Source organism: Osmerus eperlanus, chromosome 26 (genome assembly GCF_963692335.1).
Source record: "Osmerus eperlanus chromosome 26, fOsmEpe2.1, whole genome shotgun sequence".
Lineage (NCBI taxonomy): Eukaryota > Metazoa > Chordata > Actinopteri > Osmeriformes > Osmeridae > Osmerus > Osmerus eperlanus.
In genome coordinates, this window is record NC_085043.1 from 3,042,545 (window position 1) to 3,063,957 (window position 21,413).

The following is a 21,413-nucleotide window of genomic DNA, read 5'->3' on the forward strand; positions in this document are numbered from 1 at the left end:
ACATGTAATTATGGTCACATCTTGTGCCTGGGGCACAAGATATCAATAAGTCATGTAGCTTACGCATTTACCACGTCTGCTATTTTCTGCCAGCTTGGCAGCAGCGACTTTGTTGATTTTGTCTGTATTATATGTCTGTATTCTTGATATGTTTGTATTACAATATTTCACGCAGGAGGAGTAGACAAAGTTTGGAAGATTATTGTCGGCTCCTCCTGCGTGAAATATGCGGCTCTTGTTTTGTCCATGTTTGCGATTGGATATACGGTACAAACACCGCCCCTTTATGTGAACGTGCACGTCTCTAGATTGGAAAGATCTGGGTTGAGTTACAGAGTTGATAACCGCCGTCGTGATACCACTTATCGTGATTGCGATTGTTACGCTTTGCGTAGCCGGGTAACTGAAAGTGATCCAGAGCATGTTGATCTTGATTCGTAGTACAGGCCCCTGCTTTCTTTGTCTGCAATCTCTTGCCCAATGTCCCATTTGACCACATACATAGCATCCTTCTGTTCTACCCTCTGTTCTACCCATCCTCCTCCTCTTCCTCGTCCCTGCCCCACCTTCTAGATTTACATTTATTCATTTAGCAGACTCTTTTATCCAAAGCGATTTCCAAGAGAGAGCTTTACAAAAGAGTATAGGTCACTGATCATAACAACGAGATAGCCCCAAAACATTGCGAGTAGCCAAACATGAAGCATACATTGTGAAAAGCAAATAAGTGCCAATGGGGAGAACCATAAGAGCATGTAGTTAATATAATATAAGTCACAGCACGTAAAAGAAGTTAAAGGTAATGTCAGTTACAACTAACCAACAAGAGCAACAAGTCCCTCAGTAAGAGTCATTGTGTTCCTGGAGGAAGCTAAGCTAGCTATCAGGTCCAGCAAATCATTCCTAAGTACCGTTGTAACACATATACTGTGGTCCCTTCATCATCCAAAACAAACGCTGCCTTCTTTTTCTTTTGTTTGGAGTGTTTCTCGGCATGGTGGGCATATTCTTGAGTAGCATTTAATAGGGCAGTGCGGTGATCTACCATATGTTTAGTCACAAACCCTGTGATCTGTGGAAGGCATCCTTTCAGGAACGCATTCTTTAACTGCTGTTCGTAAGGTGAGTCATGTTGCATGTCTTGAGGGGGTGCTACGCCTATGATTATCAAAGACCTATTTTAATCGATGATAATATTGATCTACGTCCTCCTCATCTTTCTGAATACATCTATTCACTTCTGTCCAATCAGGTCTAGCCCGGTAATGTAACTGTATTCGCTCTAGAAGTGCTCGTACGCGGTCGGCTACATTTCCATTTGCTGGGGCGAGGGCTCGTCCATTATTGTCAACTAGGGATGGGCGATACCAATCATTTTCTTTTCGATCCGATACCAAGTACTTTCAAGACCAGTATCGTCGATATCAATACCGATACCGATACTTCTATTAAATATTTTTATTTGAGTAATTTTATAATTCATTCTGGAAGCCATTGTTATTAATATTAAATAAACTGCAATAAGCATTACGTGTCTGTGTTGCCTCCTCTGCTCGCGTCAGCTGTACTTCGTTGTGCTCTTTAGGGTGTTTATCTTTTAGATGCTTGTCATGTTTGTGGTATTGCCACAATGGCGTATTGTTGTTTGACAAATGTCACATAAAGCTTCATCGTTGTTAACTGGAGTGAAATAACTCCAGATTATGCTTCTTTTTCTTTCAGTCATGACCGCAGCAATGCACTCGAATCTGCGCTTAGTGTGCTTTCACTGAGTGAGAGTGAGAGAGCGTGGCGCGCTGCCGCTGATGAACTCATGATAAGCACAGACACAGCGGAAGAAAAAATAGTTCCCATTGACTTTCTTATTTAAGTACATTTCTATACTACGACCTACAACTATTATAAAAATATTCTAAAATCACTTGTTTAAAAGAAATGCCAGGTAGGATCGATATTTCAAATTGAGAATCGATCCTTTTGATACAATTCCAGTATCGAAAATATTGATACTTTAGGATCGATCCGCCCATCCCTATTGTCAACCCCCCTCCAGTCTCCGCATATCATACACCAATCTGGTCGCAGTATCTGTCTGACTGCTCTCTCTATTTCCAACCCATTTAGCTGGTAACTATCAATCAATCCGTTTATTCCGGCTACGAATTCTGCTGCCTTGACTTCAGGATGAGGAATGCCTTCTGTAGCACGTCTTAAGTCTTCTGCTGTCCATGGTCTGAACACATACATAGTCTGATTGTCATTTTCCCCTGCATTCGGGTTTGGTACTTGTATCATAGGAAAAGCGTCCTGGAATTCCTCATTGCTCTCATCTTGCAGTGGTTTTGGAGCCACCTTATATCTATCTTTAGGGCCGCTTCTAGTGCCAATACTTCCTGTCTTTATTAATCGCAGAGGCGATGCTCGCAGGAGCATATGACCGAAAGGATTAGAGCTTGATAAATTTGGGTAGAGCGAGTCGTTTTCCCATGGTTGAGTGGGGCGCTAGGGGCATTATCATAATGGTCATTATGATAATTATTATGTGCTTCCTCTAGCCATTTTCTTGCCTGTTCTAAGCCATGTTTTTTGTTGGTTTTCTGATTCCCTTTTTCTTGGATATCTTTAACCAGTTTGGAACAACTCTCCACACTTATTTTACCATTAAACCCAAATTATGTTTTCCATACTTTCAAATATTTGACATACTCGTGTCCCTGAGTTTGCATATATTTGGCATCTCCAGTGATTTCTACATCTTCTCTTTTACAACATGTAAAACAATTACCCATGGTTATTTTTAAGTCCCCAGGACTTTTTCTCTATTTTAACGTGCGCAAAGAGTTATGTATCCCTGTTGTCTTCTCACATAGACTATGGTCTTTTTATCTCTATTTACTTCACTGATATTTCACAGGTCTTAGTAAATATTTACAACGTTTACTTCACTGGTATTTCACAGGTCTTTATAAAAACGTCCAACGAAACTGTGACAGTGGTTACTCTAGGATCTTGTCACCTTTCCGTTTCCCAGGGAAACTGGCCTCTAGGTGACAGCAATTCAGCTGGAGGTCTTCTATTCAGGAATCCCAGACTCCCCCGTGCACGGTTTTAGTCCCTGTTCTGGATGACGGAAAGGCTGTTGAGATCCGGCTCGAAGGACCAAGTTGTTAGGTAAATCTTTAAAAAGAAGTGCAGAGTCGTCGGGTTCAAAGAAAGTCCAATAGTTTTATTTTTGCCAGCAAGGAAACAACTCGGTTCAGAGTTGTCTAAAATCTAGTCTTCATGCATGATTATTTCTACAACATTGGTGAGAATTCTCCTCCCCTGCGTAGCAGCTGTCTAGCTGATGATAGTATTCTTCCTACGGGTGCTATTTAGCTCAAGGAACTAACATTGTTTATCACGGGTTGCGGATTAAACTGGGAGAAAGACCTTGAGTGTTTCATATCTATCTTGCACGCCAGAGCAGTTTTCATAACACATTATTAGGTAGGAAATATTTCCACACTGTTCTTTTCATGCGGTATAAAGGTTACATCCTTAATTTATCTGAACACCCCAGAGCAGGAACTCTGTGATAGGTGCTGCTGCACAGATAGTTTGGGTGCTGCCTGGTGGTGCTGCCACCAAAACTCTGAACCCCTCACCCAAAGTTACTTTCCAAAGATAGGTTTGCTTGTTTGCTAACACTGACGAGAAAGACCACATGAAAATGTAGCTAATGATGTTACGTTATATCAACAGCTAATGTCAGCTGCATATCGCTCATTACTTTTTAATGTTAACAATAAGTTTATGCAAAGATTATGTTATTTCAGTGTTACCTGGTCTTGGTCATGACTTGTTCTCAGTAAAGGTTTAGGTGGTCTTCACTGATACTGGCCTATACCCATTTTAAATCATTTATTTTTTAGAAAATATATTTGACTTTATTTAGACTGTAAAGTTGAAAAGTGGCTTTCCATAAACAATAACCTACACATTCTACCAGATCTTGATAATCTTTCACATACTATTGCGAAGCACACAATACTCAAAAGTAATACTGAGATTGGGTGGACAGTCTATCCTAATATCAATGTGTGTGACTGTGTCGTTTACTTTTGCATGTATTCACTACCAGACCATTTTCAACACCATGTGTGGCTACAAGGTCCAGGGTTTGGAGGAGACCACTGCACAGGGGAGAGTGTACACCACAGGCTGTCTTGACAGGATTGTATGGTGGGGGAAAAGAAACCTTTTCCTTGTGAGTGGGCTGACTGGGGGGCTGCTCCTTCTTGAGGTAAGACAAAATATTAACTTTTTACAGTATATAAAATAAAAAATTGTTCACATATTCTTTTATAATGGTTACCCTTTATTTTATGGTCTGTGTAAAATAAAACCAATTTTTTAGCAGGTTTTACTTATGTAGTAGGTTTCCAGTGCAGTAGTAACTCATAGATGAATGATTCATTCATTTATATGCTTCAATTCTCCTATTTATTGTGACTGACTTACAAACTTTACATTCTGAATTGTTTGAGAGGTTCCATGCAACAATATTTCTCCACATACTGATGGGCTACTATTGTTGTAGCTGCCCTGGTGTAGCATATCAGGGCAGCTTGTTATGCTGACCTTAATTCAAAATTCATTATGTTACTTTGTTAAACATTAGTAAAGTTTTTGCAAAAGGAACATGGCAAGCATGATAGTTATATGCCACAGTTGGGCCAAAGTACTGCATGCAGGATTGTTGATCTCTCTGTATATGTGAGGTTTGTCTAGTTTGTGGTGGAAAATCTGAAGACACTGTGCACTCGAATAGTCAGGATGCTGGATTACTACTAATTGTTGGAATGCTGCTTCAGCATTCCAAGTATTGTTCTTTGAATCTTTATTGTTGGAATGCTGAAGCAGCATTCCAAGTATTGTTCTTTGAATCTTTATTCAACTTATTTATCTTCTATTTCTTCCGTGACACCTTTCAGCACCTTCAAATCTTCAGCTATTAAAACCGTTCAGCTATCAAAAAATTCAGCAGTTTCAGGCCATGGGTGCTATGACTTTTCAGCTTTGTACCTCTTATGCTTGAATTAATATAAATCAATATTCATAATATTTTTAACATGGGTTTCCAATGGAGTTTTCTTTCAAATCCTCTCAAACTTCTTTAAACTTCTTCAACTTCCAAATCCTTCTTCTTCCTCAATCTTTCAGCTAGAGCCACCATTTAAACTTTAAAATGTTGACAAAACCCTAAACTATTTTTGAATAATTCAGCTTTTTTAGATCTATTCAACTTTTTTCAATATCACTGATTATGTTTCATGACTTTTTCAAGCCGTTTCTGAGATTTACATGGGTGTTTACGTGAAACCCTAGAGTGCAGACTGAAACGCTTAGAGTGCAGGGCAGCTTCGGATGTCGTTGAAAAAATATTTCTAGTTTGCCAGCATTGCCACAATTTTCGCTCTTCATGCTTCGTTTTTGGATCAATAGATAGCTAATTTTGTGCTGGTCGTAGACAGTTGTCTGTTGAATCCAACAGACGTACACATTTGTTCAGAGCCCCATGAAAGCGAGACAAAGTCCAACTCTCGCCCCATAGAGACCAATGCAAATCTGGTGACAAAATCGTCAGAGAAAGCAAAAAGAACAAGATTTTGAAACTGCCGGTAGAGTCGTATTTCTGACCGCACAGAAATATAAAGGACATCTCTGGTTTCGGCAGAGTCTTGGGTCTCGGAAAATATCCTTATTTTTTGGATTGGACGTATAGTTTTGCGTCTAGGTCAACTTGTTTGAGGTGTGGATGCTAGGTAAATGTTCGTTTTTCTCTATGCCTAGCTCGTTAGCCATCACAGCTGCGCCATCACCGTGACAACCAAACAAACACGCACCAGGAAAGCAAAAGGGACACGTTTTCGAAACTGCAGGTAGAGTCGTATTTCTGACTGCACATACATATAAAGAATATCTCTGGTTTAGGCAGAGTCTTGGGTCTCGGAAAATATCCTTATTTTTTGGATTGGACGTATAGTTTTGCGTCTAGGTTAACTTGTTTGAGGTGTGGATTCTAGCTACATTAGTTATTCTCTCTGCCCAGCTCGTTAGCCATCACAGCTGCGCCATCACCGTGGCATCCAAACAAACACGCACCAGGAAAGCAAAAGGAACACGTTTTCGAAACTGCAGGTAGAGTCGTATTTCTGACTGCACAGACATATAAAGAATATCTCTGGTTTAGGCAGAGTCTTGGGTCTCGGAAAATATCCTTATTTTTTGGATTGGACGTATAGTTTTGCGTCTAGGTTAACTTGTTTGAGGTGTGGATTCTAGCTACATTAGTTATACTCTCTGCCCAGCTCGTTAGCCATCACAGCTGCGCCATCACCGTGGCACCCAAACAAACACGCACCAGGAAAGCAAAAGGAACACGTTTTCGAAACTGCAGGTAGAGTCGTATTTCTGACTGCACAGACATATAAAGAATATCTCTGGTTTAGGCAGAGTCTTGGGTCTCGGAAAATATCGGTATTTTTTGGATTGGACGTACAGTTTTGCGTCTAGGTTATCATGTTTGAGGTGTGGATTCTAGCTACATTTCTCTTATTCTCTGCCCTCAGCGCGTTAGCAATCATAGCTGCACCATCACCGTAACGACAGACACGCACCACTCAGTCTCTCAAATAGGTGATTGGTACGTTTACTTGACCATGAGAAACCCGATTACTAGCAATTGTCGGTTTATGCCAATAATACGATTACTCCGTTTACATGTGTAATTAGTTATGCGATTACTCAATAAACGCGTCTACATGATTCTTTTTTATTAATCGTTGTATGCTCCACGGACAAAACTTGCACCATCATCCTTCTGCAACAAAGTGTCGCCGTGTCTTCCTGTATCGGCCCTACTGCTGTATGTTTCATTCCATCAACACATTGAATCCTACTAAGAAAGCCGAGTAAACGCACTCAATGCACACATCTGCTACTGCTATTACTATCCCAACTATAATTTCAGCTGATAAGACAATAATATTCTTTTTATGACTAGCTAGCCTAGGCCTACTTCTTCTTCTGTTTAACAGTTCAGCTTTCAGCTTCTCCCGCATTGTATTTCAGCTCTTAGCGTTGTTAGATGATGCAGTTCAGTTTCCACACTGCCTCTTTTGTGTGACTCACACATTTCTTGACATTCATTTCAGCTTGCGGGTATTTTCTCATTTCTGTATTTTCAGCCATTTAAAAAAAATGATTTCAGATTTCAGCATTCCAACGCATTTTCAGCAGGAAATGCCTTTTCTAGTTCAACTTCTTCTTCTATTTCTTCCAAGACACCTTTCAGCGCCTTCAAATCTTCAGCTATTAAAACCGTTCAGCTATCAAAAAATTCAGCAGTTTCAGGCCATGGGTGCTATGACTTTTCAGCTTTGTACCTCTTATGCTTGAATTAATATAAATCAATATTCATAATATTTTTAACATGGGTTTCCAATGGAGTTTTCTTTCAAATCCTCTCAAACTTCTTCAACTTCCAAATCCTTCTTCTTCCTCAATATATCAGCTAGAGCCACCATTTAAACTTTAAAATGTTGACAAAACCCTAAACTATTTTTGAATAATTCAGCTTTTTTAGATCTATTCAACTTTTTTCAATATCACTGGTTATGTTTCATGACTTTTTCAAGCCGTTTCTGAGATTTACATGGGTGTTTACGTGAAACCCTAGAGTGCAGACTGAAACGCTTAGAGTGCAGGGCAGCTTCGGATGTCGTTGAAAAAATATTTCTAGTTTGCCAGCATTGCCACAATTTTCGCTCTTCATGCTTCGTTTTTGGATCAATAGATAGCTAATTTTGTGCTGGTCGTAGACAGTTGTCTGTTGAATCCAACAGACGTACACATTTGTTCAGAGCCCCATGAAAGCGAGACAAAGTCCAACTCTCGCCCCATAGAGACCAATGCAAATCTGGTGACAAAATCGTCAGAGAAAGCAAAAAGAACAAGATTTTGAAACTGCCGGTAGAGTCGTATTTCTGACCGCACAGAAATATAAAGGACATCTCTGGTTTCGGCAGAGTCTTGGGTCTCGGAAAATATCCTTATTTTTTGGATTGGACGTATAGTTTTGCGTCTAGGTCAACTTGTTTGAGGTGTGGATGCTAGGTAAATGTTCGTTTTTCTCTCTGCCTAGCTCGTTAGCCATCACAGCTGCGCCATCACCGTGACAACCAAACAAACACGCACCAGGAAAGCAAAAGGAACACGTTTTCGAAACTGCAGGTAGAGTCGTATTTCTGACTGCACAGACATATAAAGAATATCTCTGGTTTAGGCAGAGTCTTGGGTCTCGGAAAATATCCTTATTTTTTGGATTGGACGTATAGTTTTGCGTCTAGGTTAACTTGTTTGAGGTGTGGATTCTAGCTACATTAGTTATTCTCTCTGCCCAGCTCGTTAGCCATCACAGCTGCGCCATCACCGTGGCACCCAAACAAACACGCACCAGGAAAGCAAAAGGAACACGTTTTCGAAACTGCAGGTAGAGTCGTATTTCTGACTGCACAGACATATAAAGAATATCTCTGGTTTAGGCAGAGTCTTGGGTCTCGGAAAATATCCTTATTTTTTGGATTGGACGTATAGTTTTGCGTCTAGGTTAACTTGTTTGAGGTGTGGATTCTAGCTACATTAGTTATACTCTCTGCCCAGCTCGTTAGCCATCACAGCTGCGCCATCACCGTGGCACCCAAACAAACACGCACCAGGAAAGCAAAAGGAACACGTTTTCGAAACTGCAGGTAGAGTCGTATTTCTGACTGCACAGACATATAAAGAATATCTCTGGTTTAGGCAGAGTCTTGGGTCTCGGAAAATATCGGTATTTTTTGGATTGGACGTACAGTTTTGCGTCTAGGTTATCATGTTTGAGGTGTGGATTCTAGCTACATTTCTCTTATTCTCTGCCCTCAGCGCGTTAGAAATCATAGCTGCACCATCACCGTAACGACAGACACGCACCACTCAGTCTCTCAAATAGGTGATTGGTACGTTTACTTGACCATGAGAAACCCGATTACTAGCAATTGTCGGTTTATGCCAATAATACGATTACTCCGTTTACATGTGTAATTAGTTATGCGATTACTCAATAAACGCGTCTACATGATTCTTTTTTATTAATCGTTGTATGCTCCACGGACAAAACTTGCACCATCATCCTTCTGCAACAAAGTGTCGCCGTGTCTTCCTGTATCGGCCCTACTGCTGTATGTTTCATTCCATCAACACATTGAATCCTACTAAGAAAGCCGAGTAAACGCACTCAATGCACACATCTGCTACTGCTATTACTATCCCAACTATAATTTCAGCTGATAAGACAATAATATTCTTTTTATGACTAGCTAGCCTAGGCCTACTTCTTCTTCTGTTTAACAGTTCAGCTTTCAGCTTCTCCCGCATTGTATTTCAGCTCTTAGCGTTGTTAGATGATGCAGTTCAGTTTCCACACTGCCTCTTTTGTGTGACTCACACATTTCTTGACATTCATTTCAGCTTGCGGGTATTTTCTCATTTCTGTATTTTCAGCCATTTAAAAAAAATGATTTCAGATTTCAGCATTCCAACGCATTTTCAGCAGGAAATGCCTTTTCTAGTTCAACTTCTTCTTCTATTTCTTCCAAGACACCTTTCAGCGCCTTCAAATCTTCAGCTATTAAAACCGTTCAGCTATCAAAAAATTCAGCAGTTTCAGGCCATGGGTGCTATGACTTTTCAGCTTTGTACCTCTTATGCTTGAATTAATATAAATCAATATTCATAATATTTTTAACATGGGTTTCCAATGGAGTTTTCTTTCAAATCCTCTCAAACTTCTTCAACTTCCAAATCCTTCTTCTTCCTCAATATTTCAGCTAGAGCCACCATTTAAACTTTAAAATGTTGACAAAACCCTAAACTATTTTTGAATAATTCAGCTTTTTTAGATCTATTCAACTTTTTTCAATATCACTGATTATGTTTCATGACTTTTTCAAGCCGTTTCTGAGATTTACATGGGTGTTTACGTGAAACCCTAGAGTGCAGACTGAAACGCTAAAGCTTAATTTATACTTCGGTCGCGGACACTTTTGAAATGGTCGGCGACGAAAAAAAAGTGTCGCTCAGGCTGCTGCATTTATATTTCGGAAAACAGTCGCCTGTGCTCAAGGTTCGCGTGGCGTAAACAGAATAATTTTACCGTTACATTCATAGCTATGGTTACATTGTTAACGCTTTGTAGCCTAGGTGATCAATCGGAGAAACTGACAATTTTAATTTTTCACTATGTGACGACATCCGCGCCAGTAGAAATTTCTCCTGGTAGGCGACACTTCTAAGCAACGGTTAAAAGTGTCGACCGAGACGTCATTTCTGTCGGCGACCTTTTCAAAAGTGTCTGCGACCTAAGTATAAATTGGGCTTTAGAGTGGAGGGCAGCTTCGGATGTCGTTGAAAAAATATTTCTAGTTTGCCAGCATTGCCACAATTTTCGCTCTTCATGCTTCGTTTTTGGATCAATAGATAGCTAATTTTGTGCTGGTCGTAGACAGTTGTCTGTTGAATCCAACAGACGTACACATTTGTTCAGAGCCCCACGAAAGCGAGACAAAGTCCAACTCTCGCCCCATAGAGACCAATGCAAATCTGGTGACAAAATTGTCAGAAAAAGCAAAAAGAACAAGATTTTGAAACTGCCGGTAGAGTCGTATTTCTGACCGCACAGAAATATAAAGGACATCTCTGGTTTCGGCAGTCTTGGGTCTCGGAAAATACCCTTATTTTTTGGATTGGACGTATAGTTTTGCGTCTAGGTCAACTTGTTTGAGGTGTGGATGCTAGGTAAATGTTAGTTTTTCTCTCTGCCTAGCTCGTTAGCCATCACAGCTGCGCAATCACCGTGGCAACCAAACAAACACGCACCAGGAAAGCAAAAGGAACACGTTTTCGAAACTGCAGGTAGAGTCGTATTTCTGACTGCACAGACATATAAAGAATATCTCTGGTTTAGGCAGAGTCTTGGGTCTCGGAAAATATCCTTATTTTTGGGATTGGACGTACAGTTTTGCGTCTCGGTTAACTTGTGTGAGGTGTGGATTCTAGCTACATTTCTGTTATTCTCGTATAATCGAGCTAGCGCGATGGCTCCATAACTAAAAACGGTTCGTCTTTTTTTCCACAAATCGACCAAATTGGCCAAACAAGGTATGTACATTGAGCTTAAAGTGTACATAATCTAGCTAGATCGTTTTTATTTTAGCAAGTTTCACAGAAATCTGCAAAAATCGAGGCTCAAGACTGTCATAGCTGACCGTCACGAACAGCCAAAAACCGGGGCTGGGGCATGTGTTTGCTGCAGCTGGCGTTAATCCTACGAACAAACACTTCGTAACTGGAAAGTTTTTACTTTTAATTGACGATATTGAACACAGATGTTAAGTAAATTGTCTTTACTCTAAATATCTTCTCCGTTTTCAATTTGAAGCAGTAAATCTAACACAGTAGGAATTCTCCCACGACATCTGCTCGCTCTGCTTTGACTAACAAATATGTTCTCAGTCCACCATACATTAGACGAGCTAATTTTCGAGCACTTTCGATACAAGATACAGGCCATGTTAGAGTTGAATTGTGTGGGCAATGTAGAACAGCAGACAGATTTGAAATATGATCTTTTGTTATGGCCAATGTGAAGGTGGAAATTCAAGTGGCACTGTGTAGATCTGAGTAGTCAAGAGATGTGGTTTTATTACAATTTATTTAGATAATACAATTACGTAATATTAAACAAAGCTTTGCTGATCAGTCATTACGAAGGAGGTGCTAGCCACAGGTCGTTCGCAAGAGTGATGAAGAACAACCCTAAAACCCTGCCTTATATAAACTTTAGATCAAATGGTTCTTCTGATGATCAATTCATCTATGTATCAAACTCTGTGATTGGTCAGCACTGCTCAGTGACAGTTTGACTCCATACCAAGTGTCCCACAGTTCTTTGATGTGGCATCTCTCCCCAAAACAGTAGATAGTAAAACCACAGGAGTTCACCAGTCAAATGGTCAACTGTCCTTTGTGTGGACATCTTCAAACAAGTATTTAATTAACCCCACCCATGCTACAGGAAGGGTCAGAGCAGCTTGATCAGTTCATCTATCTTAAACTGCTCCCTCAGATCACAATAACAATACAGTTGAATCCACATTGTCTCCAGACCAGCTGTCTCCTCCTCCCCAGGTGTCATAAACTGCAAATGGCATCTCTACCAAATGGAGTTGCTTCAACATTCATTGTATTAAGCTTCTTAACAAACTTTTAGACTTCCCTTAAAACACATTCCTCATATAAAACACACACATTATAACTGTATTCCAAATTTCCACGACACCATTCTAGTGACACTACGACTGTCATCATACGGCAAAACCAGGTCACATAGCTAGCTACGTTTTTCCAGACATAATATTCGTTACCTAGCTACAAACAAATGCTTCGTAACTGAAGAGTATTTACTTTTTATTGGCGATATTGACAACAGAGGTTAAGGAACTTGTCTTTAATCAAAAGATGGTCTCCGTTTTCAATTTGAAGCAGTAGATATGGCTTACTGTAGAAAGTCTCCCTTTACATCCTCCCTCTAGCTTAGCTTCGGCTACAGATGGACGACAATCACTATGCATGCATTATTCACGCCTACGGTGTTAACACAGTCTGTAAAAATACCACTTTGACACACTTGCAAGATGATCCGCTGGTTAGATGTAGCATGATCTTATTTACTACCCACAATAGTTCAACTTTTTTTGCAGCAGCATTTTAATCAGTTAGCTCCAGGTCCTCTCTAAAATACATTTCAGACCAATTTGAAACCTGAGCAAATGACTTTCTACAAAATTTTCAAATTCTTCTGAATTATTTCTCTTTTTGCATTGTTCTTCTCTTTTCTGTCGTTTTATGCCTTCGTCCAGCTCCTGCCCCTTTCAAAAATACCTTTTGGGCGCTTTGAAGCTTCAGCTTATAACTTTCTACTAAATTTTCACTATTTTCAGCTTTTTTAGCATGGTCAGCTATCCCCATTCAGGTTTTCGGCATTCTCACTGCTGTTTCGCAGGAACAGCCTTTTCTAGTTAGTTATGCGATTACTCAATAAGCGCGTCTACATGATTCTTTTTATTAATTGTTGTATGCTCCACGGACAAAACTTGCACCATCATCCTTCAGCAACAAAGTGTCGCCGTGTCTTCCTGTATCGGCCCTACTGCTGTATGTTTCATTCAATAAACACATTGAATCCTACTAAGAAAGCCGAGTAAACACACTCAATGCACACATCTACTACTGCTATTACTATCCCAACTATAATTTCAGCTGTTAAGACTATAATATTCTTTTTATGACTAGCTAGCCTAGGCCTACTTCTTCTTCTGTTTAACAGTTCAGCTTTCAGCTTCTCCCGCATTGTATTTCAGCTCTTAGCGTTGTTAGATGATGCAGTTCAGTTTCCACACTGCCTCTTTTGTGTGACTCACACATTTTTGACATTCATTTTAGCTTGCGGGTATTTTCTCATTTCTGTATTTTCTGCAATTTAAGAAAAATAATTTCATCTTTACATTTACATTTACATTTATTCATTTAGCAGACGCTTTTATCCAAAGCGACTTCCAAGAGAGAGCTTTACAAAGTGCATAGGTCACTGATCATAACAACGAGATAGCCACAAAACATTGCGAGTAGCCAAAACATGAAGCACACATTGTGAACAACCAAAAATAAGTGCCAAAGGGAAGAACCATAAGAGCATGTAGTTAAACAAGTTACAATTAAACAACATGAACTGCTATAAGTGCAAGTGTACCTGTGGAAAAAAAGCAAGCAACAATAATAAAACAATATATCACAGCGAGTACAAAAATTTAAGTCAGTTACCACTAACCACAAGAGCAACAAGTCTCTAAGCAAGAGTCATTGTGATCCTTGAGGAAACTAACATCGGGTCAAGCGAACCATTCCTAAGTACCGTTGTACTCCCGGAACAAGTGCGTCTTGAGCCTTTTCTTGAAGGTGGAGAGACAGTCAGTGTCTCTGATGGAAGTGGGGAGTTGATTCCACCACTGGGGGGCCAGACAGGAGAAGAGCTTGTGTTGGGACCGGGCGGTCTTGAGCGGTGGGACCACCAGGCGGTTGTCTGAAGAAGACCGTAGGTGACGGGTGGGGGTGTAGGGCTGCAGGAGAGACTTGATGTAGACGGGTGCAGTCCCGTTCACTGCTCGGAAGGTCAATACCAGGGTCTTGAATCTGATACGGGCCATGATAGGTAGCCAGTGGAGAGAGATGAGGAGCGGGGTAACATGGGAGCGTCTGGGTAGATTGTAGACCAGGCGGGCCGCTGCATTCTGAATCCTCTGAAGAGGGCGGGTTGCACATGCTGGGAGACCAGCGAGCAGCGAGTTGCAATAGTCCAACTTGGAGAGGACAAGTGCTTGGACTAGCAGCTGGGTGGAGTGCTCAGACAGGTATCTCCTGATCTTCCGGATGTTGTAGAGGGTGAATCTACACGACCGGGAGGCCGCAGCAATGTGGGCCGTGAGGGAGAGCTCGTCGTCCATGGTAACCCCAAGGATCCTGGCAGAGGATGAAGGGGTCACCGTCGCAGATCCCAGGGTGATTGAGAGATCGTGGGAGATGGAGGGTTTAGCCGGGATGATGAGAAGTTCTGTTTTGGCGAGGTTCAGCTGGAGGTGGTGCTCGGTCATCCAGGCGGAGATGTCTGTGAGGCAGGCCTCAATCCTAGCTGAGATCCCCGGATCTGTCGGGGGGAACGACAGGTACAGCTGCGTGTCGTCAGCGTAGCAGTGGTAAGAGAAGCCATGGGAGGTGATGATTGGTCCAAGTGAGGTGGTGTACAGAGAGAAGAGGAGGGGTCCAAGGACGGAGCCCTGTGGGACACCAGTGGAGAGCTGGCGAGGGCCTGACAGTTTGCCTCCCCAGGAAACCTGGTAGGATCTTCCCGACAGGTAGGATGAGATCCACTGGAGTGCAGTGCCAGTGATGCCCATCTCAGAAAGTCTGGCGAGCAGGATCTGGTGGTTAACCGTATCAAACGCTGCAGAAAGGTCCATCTTTCAGCATTCCAACGCATTTTCAGCAGGAAATGCCTTTCTAGTTATTTATTCTGTACCGTACATTACTTAACAGAGCGCTCTGTGATCGATCCACTGGAGGACACCAAACGTAAATGTCGTTCAGCCAAGTGATCCCGACTCCAAAACACACCCAGTCTTATATAGACTCACAACATCTGGTCATTCTAAACAATTGTTAATCAATACAAAGAAAGAACACATTCTTCTCCATAATGGATTGTATATAACAAAAGGTCTCAACAGCAAAAGGTCCAACAGCTGCTTCATTAGCACCTTACTGTAAAGTCTCCAACTGAACCTTTCAAGAACTTCCTACTTAGGTCAAACTAATCCCCATTGTATCAAGAATCTTAGATAGAAGGACTATGATTTCAGTGGCGAAAATCTGCTATCAACTTTGGGGGGGACAATTATATGACATTTTCTCAAGAGCAATTTCTGAGGGGGACACCAAAATGACTGCTGTAACACAGCCTACATTGTAATATGTTAAATGTATATTGAGGAACCATAATTAATCGGATCATTTATAGTTAGTAACTGAAGGGTTGTCTCAACTTGTTCAAATGTAGTTATAGTAGTGTTTCTTATCAGTCAAGTATGAATCCAGGTGTACAGTATTTACAACCAGCAATACCAAGAAAGGCCAGTATGTACTGTACACTGTATGGGTGCAGTTTATGTAATTACAATGGGCATGGTGCAGTCTCATCTAAAATAATCTCAATTGAACCATCATAAAGTCGGGGGAAATCGCAAAACCATTTCTCTTGAAATGTCAACACTTTGTTGGCAAAAGTCTGCGGTTCTATAAATTGTGGGTGTGGCTGATATGGTTCTGTGCCACCACTGAGGTGACTAGACAGTGCTGTGCCACTCTCTCCTATACTGGTGCTGCTGGCAAAAAGGTTGGTCCTGCCATGGCTGTGACACTATCATCTGAAGTCTCTCCCTGGCTCTTTCCCTTTCACCACCCTCACTGACACACAGTCTGTCTCCTAGAAAAGAAATAAGATGTTTGCCATCCTCCTAACTACCAGTACCCAATACTACACAATTAATCACAACAACAATACCATTGCCTCAAATTAATCTTGGTTCAGTCACCAGTTTAAGTAGAGAGTGGGGGTATCCATGGCATTGTCCAATTATGTCCCTATTTTACAAGTCTAGAGAAGAGGAACCCGTCATGTTGCCAAACAAGAGACTCAACAAACTTATTTTAGCACATTTCACATCATTTTTATGAACATTTTATCAAATAGTCTTTGAAATTAGGCCACTAGGGTTCTTTCTTTGCGTTTTGGTGTCCTGAAATGCTCTGATGTCCGTCTTTCTTTTTTCAGAAATTTTTCTACCATGCTGGCCGCACACACAATGTACAGGTTATTTACAGTAGGAGATGGGCTTTTATCATTTATTACCATTCTTCTAGAATAGGCTTCGATCTACCAGGTAGCTAGACAGTCAGTTAGGAAAGGTGAAACGGATTGCATTGACAGCTGGATTGACAGCTGTATGAGTTCACCCTTTACACAACGCAAACTGCAACCTTTTGTCATTTTAATATAATTCATGTTTTGGTTTTATATTTGGCTGGCTTCCCAGAATAGCTGAATATGCAGCTAGCGAGCCCCAATTCCGTTTGTGTGGTATTTGCCATCATCTTTGTTATAGCCAGTTTACTCCAGATCGGCACACAGGTGCTTCAAAGTCCCTAGAGACGATTTAGCTTTTGCAACGAGACCATTTAAGATAATTATGACAATGGTGGGAATATAGTATAGTTCTGTTCAGTATCGCTAAGCATGGCAAATGGATTTAGAAGAACTACAATATCCGTGCTGATCTTGGATTACATTGACGATAGCAAAGTTTCCATCTTTTGACGACGCCAAATGGAATAGTGCTAGCTAATGTTTTCTCTATCGGTTTGTTTGCTAGCTATGCAAATGCAGCTAGTTTAGTGTGTGTGAACCCAGCCAACATAGTGAAATCGCTATGGTGCGATTAACTGGATTAATTTCACGTTAGCCACGTGCATTTCAAATGGTAGACACTCAAGTCACCTTGTCAGATATTACAACTACTTACTGGACATAAGCCACCAACGACACAAACATATACTGTCCGACTTTCACACACGCACCTGCATCACTGCTGAGGGCTGGGGCTGTGGATCAAACCATTGTGGGACCAAGGGCGGGGTTCGAAATCTTTTTAAACTTCAAAAAGCGCCATTGTGTCCATAATCAGCAAAGCGCTTTCATTGCATATTATAAATGTTGTTGAAATTACATAGTTATGTTTACAGTGATTTATTGGGGGGGACAAATCATATTTTTCCCAGGATTGGGGGGGTTGTGTCCCCCCCGGGATTTCCGCCCATGTATGATTTATCATTTGAACTGCAAAAGATTTCTCCATTGCACCCTGCACTATTTTCCTTACACAGGAAATTAAACAACAACCCCAAAATGTGAATCCCATCAAGATAACCATTAACCCACACAAAACAAGACACCAATATAGCCTTCCATTTACCAAACATTCCCCAAGTCCCTTCTAACCAGGACCAATTCTTTAGCCAAAGTACACATGGTTGATAATGCTCTAGCTATAGGCCCATCACTTGCCGTATTATTGGGAATATATGTGCAACATACATCACCAAAAAGTTTAAACTAACATAACCTTAGCACATACTCCTATCCACCCTTCTGATAACCGTGATCTAATCCTATCCCCACAATACCAAAATATATCCGCAATCTCACGCCCTGGATATAACAATGGACCAGCAGGTGGCGGAGCATGGTATCTTCCCTCACTATCTAAACCCAGACCTGGGCATTTTACGGCCCACGGGCCGGATGTGGCCCGCGGGCCCAGTCTGGCCCGTGAGGTAAATCAAAAAGAGAATTACATCCTCACAGAGGTCAGTTGAAGGTAACTGACCCCTTGTCAGCCCAATTCCTGAGTCTTTACAACATTTCAGTAACTTATTCTTCAAAGTCCCATTCCCTCATTCAACTGCACCCTCGCTCGAGTGATAAGCACAATGTAGTCTCATATTGATACCAAAATAACTTCCTGTTGTATAGCCTCATTAACAAAGTGTGACCCATTATCACTACTTATTCTTAAAGCAAAACCCCATCTATGGTCAAGTATAATCTAAATTCTCAAAGCCTTGACCACTAACCCCGAATCTGCCTGAGAAGTCTGAAACTTCTACCCATTTAGCAAACATCAACAATCACCGAACAGTATTACTTCTCTAGGATTTAACTCTACAAAATCCATCTATAAATACTCAAATGGCTTACAAAATCCATCTATAATACTCAAATGGCTTACAAAATCCATCTATAATACTCAAAAATACTGCCAAAATTGACGCATACTTAATATCATACCACCTTTAGAGGCATGATCTTTGTGTCAACTGAGCAAAATATCTAAATAAATGTTTAGGCAGACCATACAAACTCCATTTCTATTCTCATATCCTTCCTTTTCCAAAGCGCCTTTTCCTATGGTTTCGTTTGAATTTCCTGTAACTTGAAACTATTTTAAAAGCAACCAAAATACGAATAGCATCAAACATCTCTTATTACCTCCACTCCAAAAACCTTTTAGAAACAGTTAAAAATATAGCTGCAAGCAGCAATGGCGGATTCCTCCAATAGATTGCGAACCATTTAAAAATGGACAATTCTTCACAAATTGTCACTGTGTAGAAAAATTAATGCTGCAGACATTATGGGTTCTATAGACTTTTTTGTTCCCCATGAGTAATAAGGCATGCATACCAATGTTCAGACATTTTGGACTTATGGGGTGGAAATTCCATCACTTTTAAAATGTACAATGTTTACTTGGCCTGTAGCGCCACTCATGGACAATGGTGGGCCATTTGTGGTGTGGTAGTTACTCATGGCCTATACTTTCAATGTTTCAGAACTTGGACAACTTTTTACCATTGGGATACCAAATCGGAAATGCAATACCACCAAGATCCACAAGGGCCTTTGTAAAAACCAAGGAGTGAGAGAAGGGGGTCAGGACACCCTGAGAGAAAAGCCCTAGCAATTAGCCAAGCATGCATATTTCAAATATTCACAATAAGTCTACTTTTCATCTCACATTCAACCTTTTCTCAGATTTGAGTACTAAACATTGTCAAGAGTCTTCATATGAACTTGTGATTGAATCAGAGTATCAGTTTTTGACCGGCGGATGTGTAAAGCATTATTTTAGCGTTAGCAATAAATTAAATTTCCTTTATTTCAATCCTTTTTTGAGATATTAAGTTGCCTTTGCACATGGTAACATGTTGTTGTGTCTTCCTTGTGACATACCAAGTTTGGTGTTGATATCTCAGAGTGCTGAGATATGACCCAACTTCCTGTTTGGTTGCTTTGCTGACGATTTTGATTGGCTGTACCGGACAAACGGTTTTGAAAATCAAAAATCCTTTGATAATTGAATGTGAATGTTGCTCTGATGATGATACGTGCCAATTCTGGGGAATATTGGACAAAAATTGTAGGAGGAGTAGCGAAAAAATGTGTTTCCTTAATCTATATTGTAAAGAAAATTCCAATATGGCGGCCGTTATAGGTTCTTGAGGCTTTTTTGTTCCTCATGAGCTGTAAGGCATATATACCAAATTTCAAAATTTTGGGACAAATGGGACGCAAATGGCATCACTTTGAAAATTGACATATTGGGACGTGGCCTGTAGCGCCACCTATTGTCTCACGTGGCCCATGTTTGGTATGGTAGTTACTAATGCTCTGCAGTTTCAACATGCCACATTTCTCAACTTTTTACACTACTGGTTTAGGGGCTGCCATTGACTCCCATTGCATTAGAATAATAATACAACCAAATATAGCTGCAAGCAGCGATGCGGGTTCCTCCGCAAAATGGGAAAATATTATAAAAATGTACATTATAGAAGATCAAGAGTTGGACAACAAGAGAGCAAAACTACTTCATGTAGTTGGCCAACAACAATAGGCTGAATGGGGATTTGAACTCATGAGCATAAGGTTACAAGTCAGTCTCTTTATCCTCTCTGCTACACACCAACTGTTGAGATTTGATGAATAGAAAGGGTAGAGTATTAGCTTTAGTCAGCTTTGGGACAAAGATTAAGACACTGTTGACATTTCAAGGTATAATTGCATGAATTTGCGCATGGTACATCAGAATGATGTCACCTTGAAGACACTAAGGTTTGAAAAACCATCAGTCAAAATTATATTTGATTTATTGACACAGATATTGAGGCAATGTGTACATTTACATAAATACACCCCTTTCAGACATTTTGTATTGCATTTCTCATTCCATTTCACCCTATATAAAGACACATCTGCCCGCACACTATGCTGTTTCCCTCTCTCCCAGCGCAAGTCACGCCAAAGCAGAAATGCTGTAGCAGCCGCATGAGGTTTAGATATAGTCCAACAATTGCCTCCCACAATCAATACATTAACTCCAACACTGTTTTCAAAACTTTCTCAATGATGGCTTGAAAACCGCAGATATTGACTCTTCTTGAGTAGATGTCTTTCCAGAATCTCAGTCAATCCACAATAACCTCGTAGGCAACTGGGTTAAGGAACAGCCAAAGTTCTGCTCCTTGCAAGTATGATCTGTGATAAAAAAATAAAGCCGACTCTGTTCCCATTAAACTACACAACATGCACACTCAGGGTGACCAACAAGATTATATTAACTAACAAACAATAACATTACAAACATCTAACTGAACGAACACAACAACTGAAATCCCTTGCATGGCTGTTGTAACCAAACTTTTTTCCACAAGCCTTTGCGTTTTTTGACAGCCACACTGCATGCTGGGTACCCAAGAGCGCTGACGCTGATTATCTAGCTGTGCTCAGATTGCGTGATATGACGAGATGCTAGTGACGCGCTAAAGTCTCGGAGTCTCCTGCATTAACAAGTTCTGCCCGATTAGCAAGCTATTTTTACTAATAATAACTAAAATGTTTACTTACCACTAATATTTTGTTAGCGATTGAATGGTAATGCAAGCTAGCTAAAAACTATGTTAGTTAGCTTGGCTAAACTGGTTTTCATAGCAACATGATGAAATCAACAAATCAGATCAGTCGAACGTTATTCAGAAAAGGGGGGATGGTGGGAACATTAAAAGTGTAGGGTACCTTTTAAAGTGAAATGGAACGAGTCTTT

The 21,413-nt window shown here is 40.7% G+C and overlaps 1 protein-coding gene across 1 annotated transcript in view; it reads left to right on the plus strand.

Moving 5' to 3' along the window:
- The window catches only part of zgc:113223 (uncharacterized protein LOC541424 homolog), a 113,049-nt gene that overhangs the window by 49,441 nt on the left and 42,195 nt on the right, over positions 1-21,413 (plus strand). Inside the window, exon 7 of the mRNA XM_062452699.1 lies at positions 4,124-4,285. Coding sequence (XP_062308683.1) covers positions 4,124-4,285 — 162 coding nt within the window. The remainder of the gene's footprint in view (positions 1-4,123; positions 4,286-21,413) is intronic.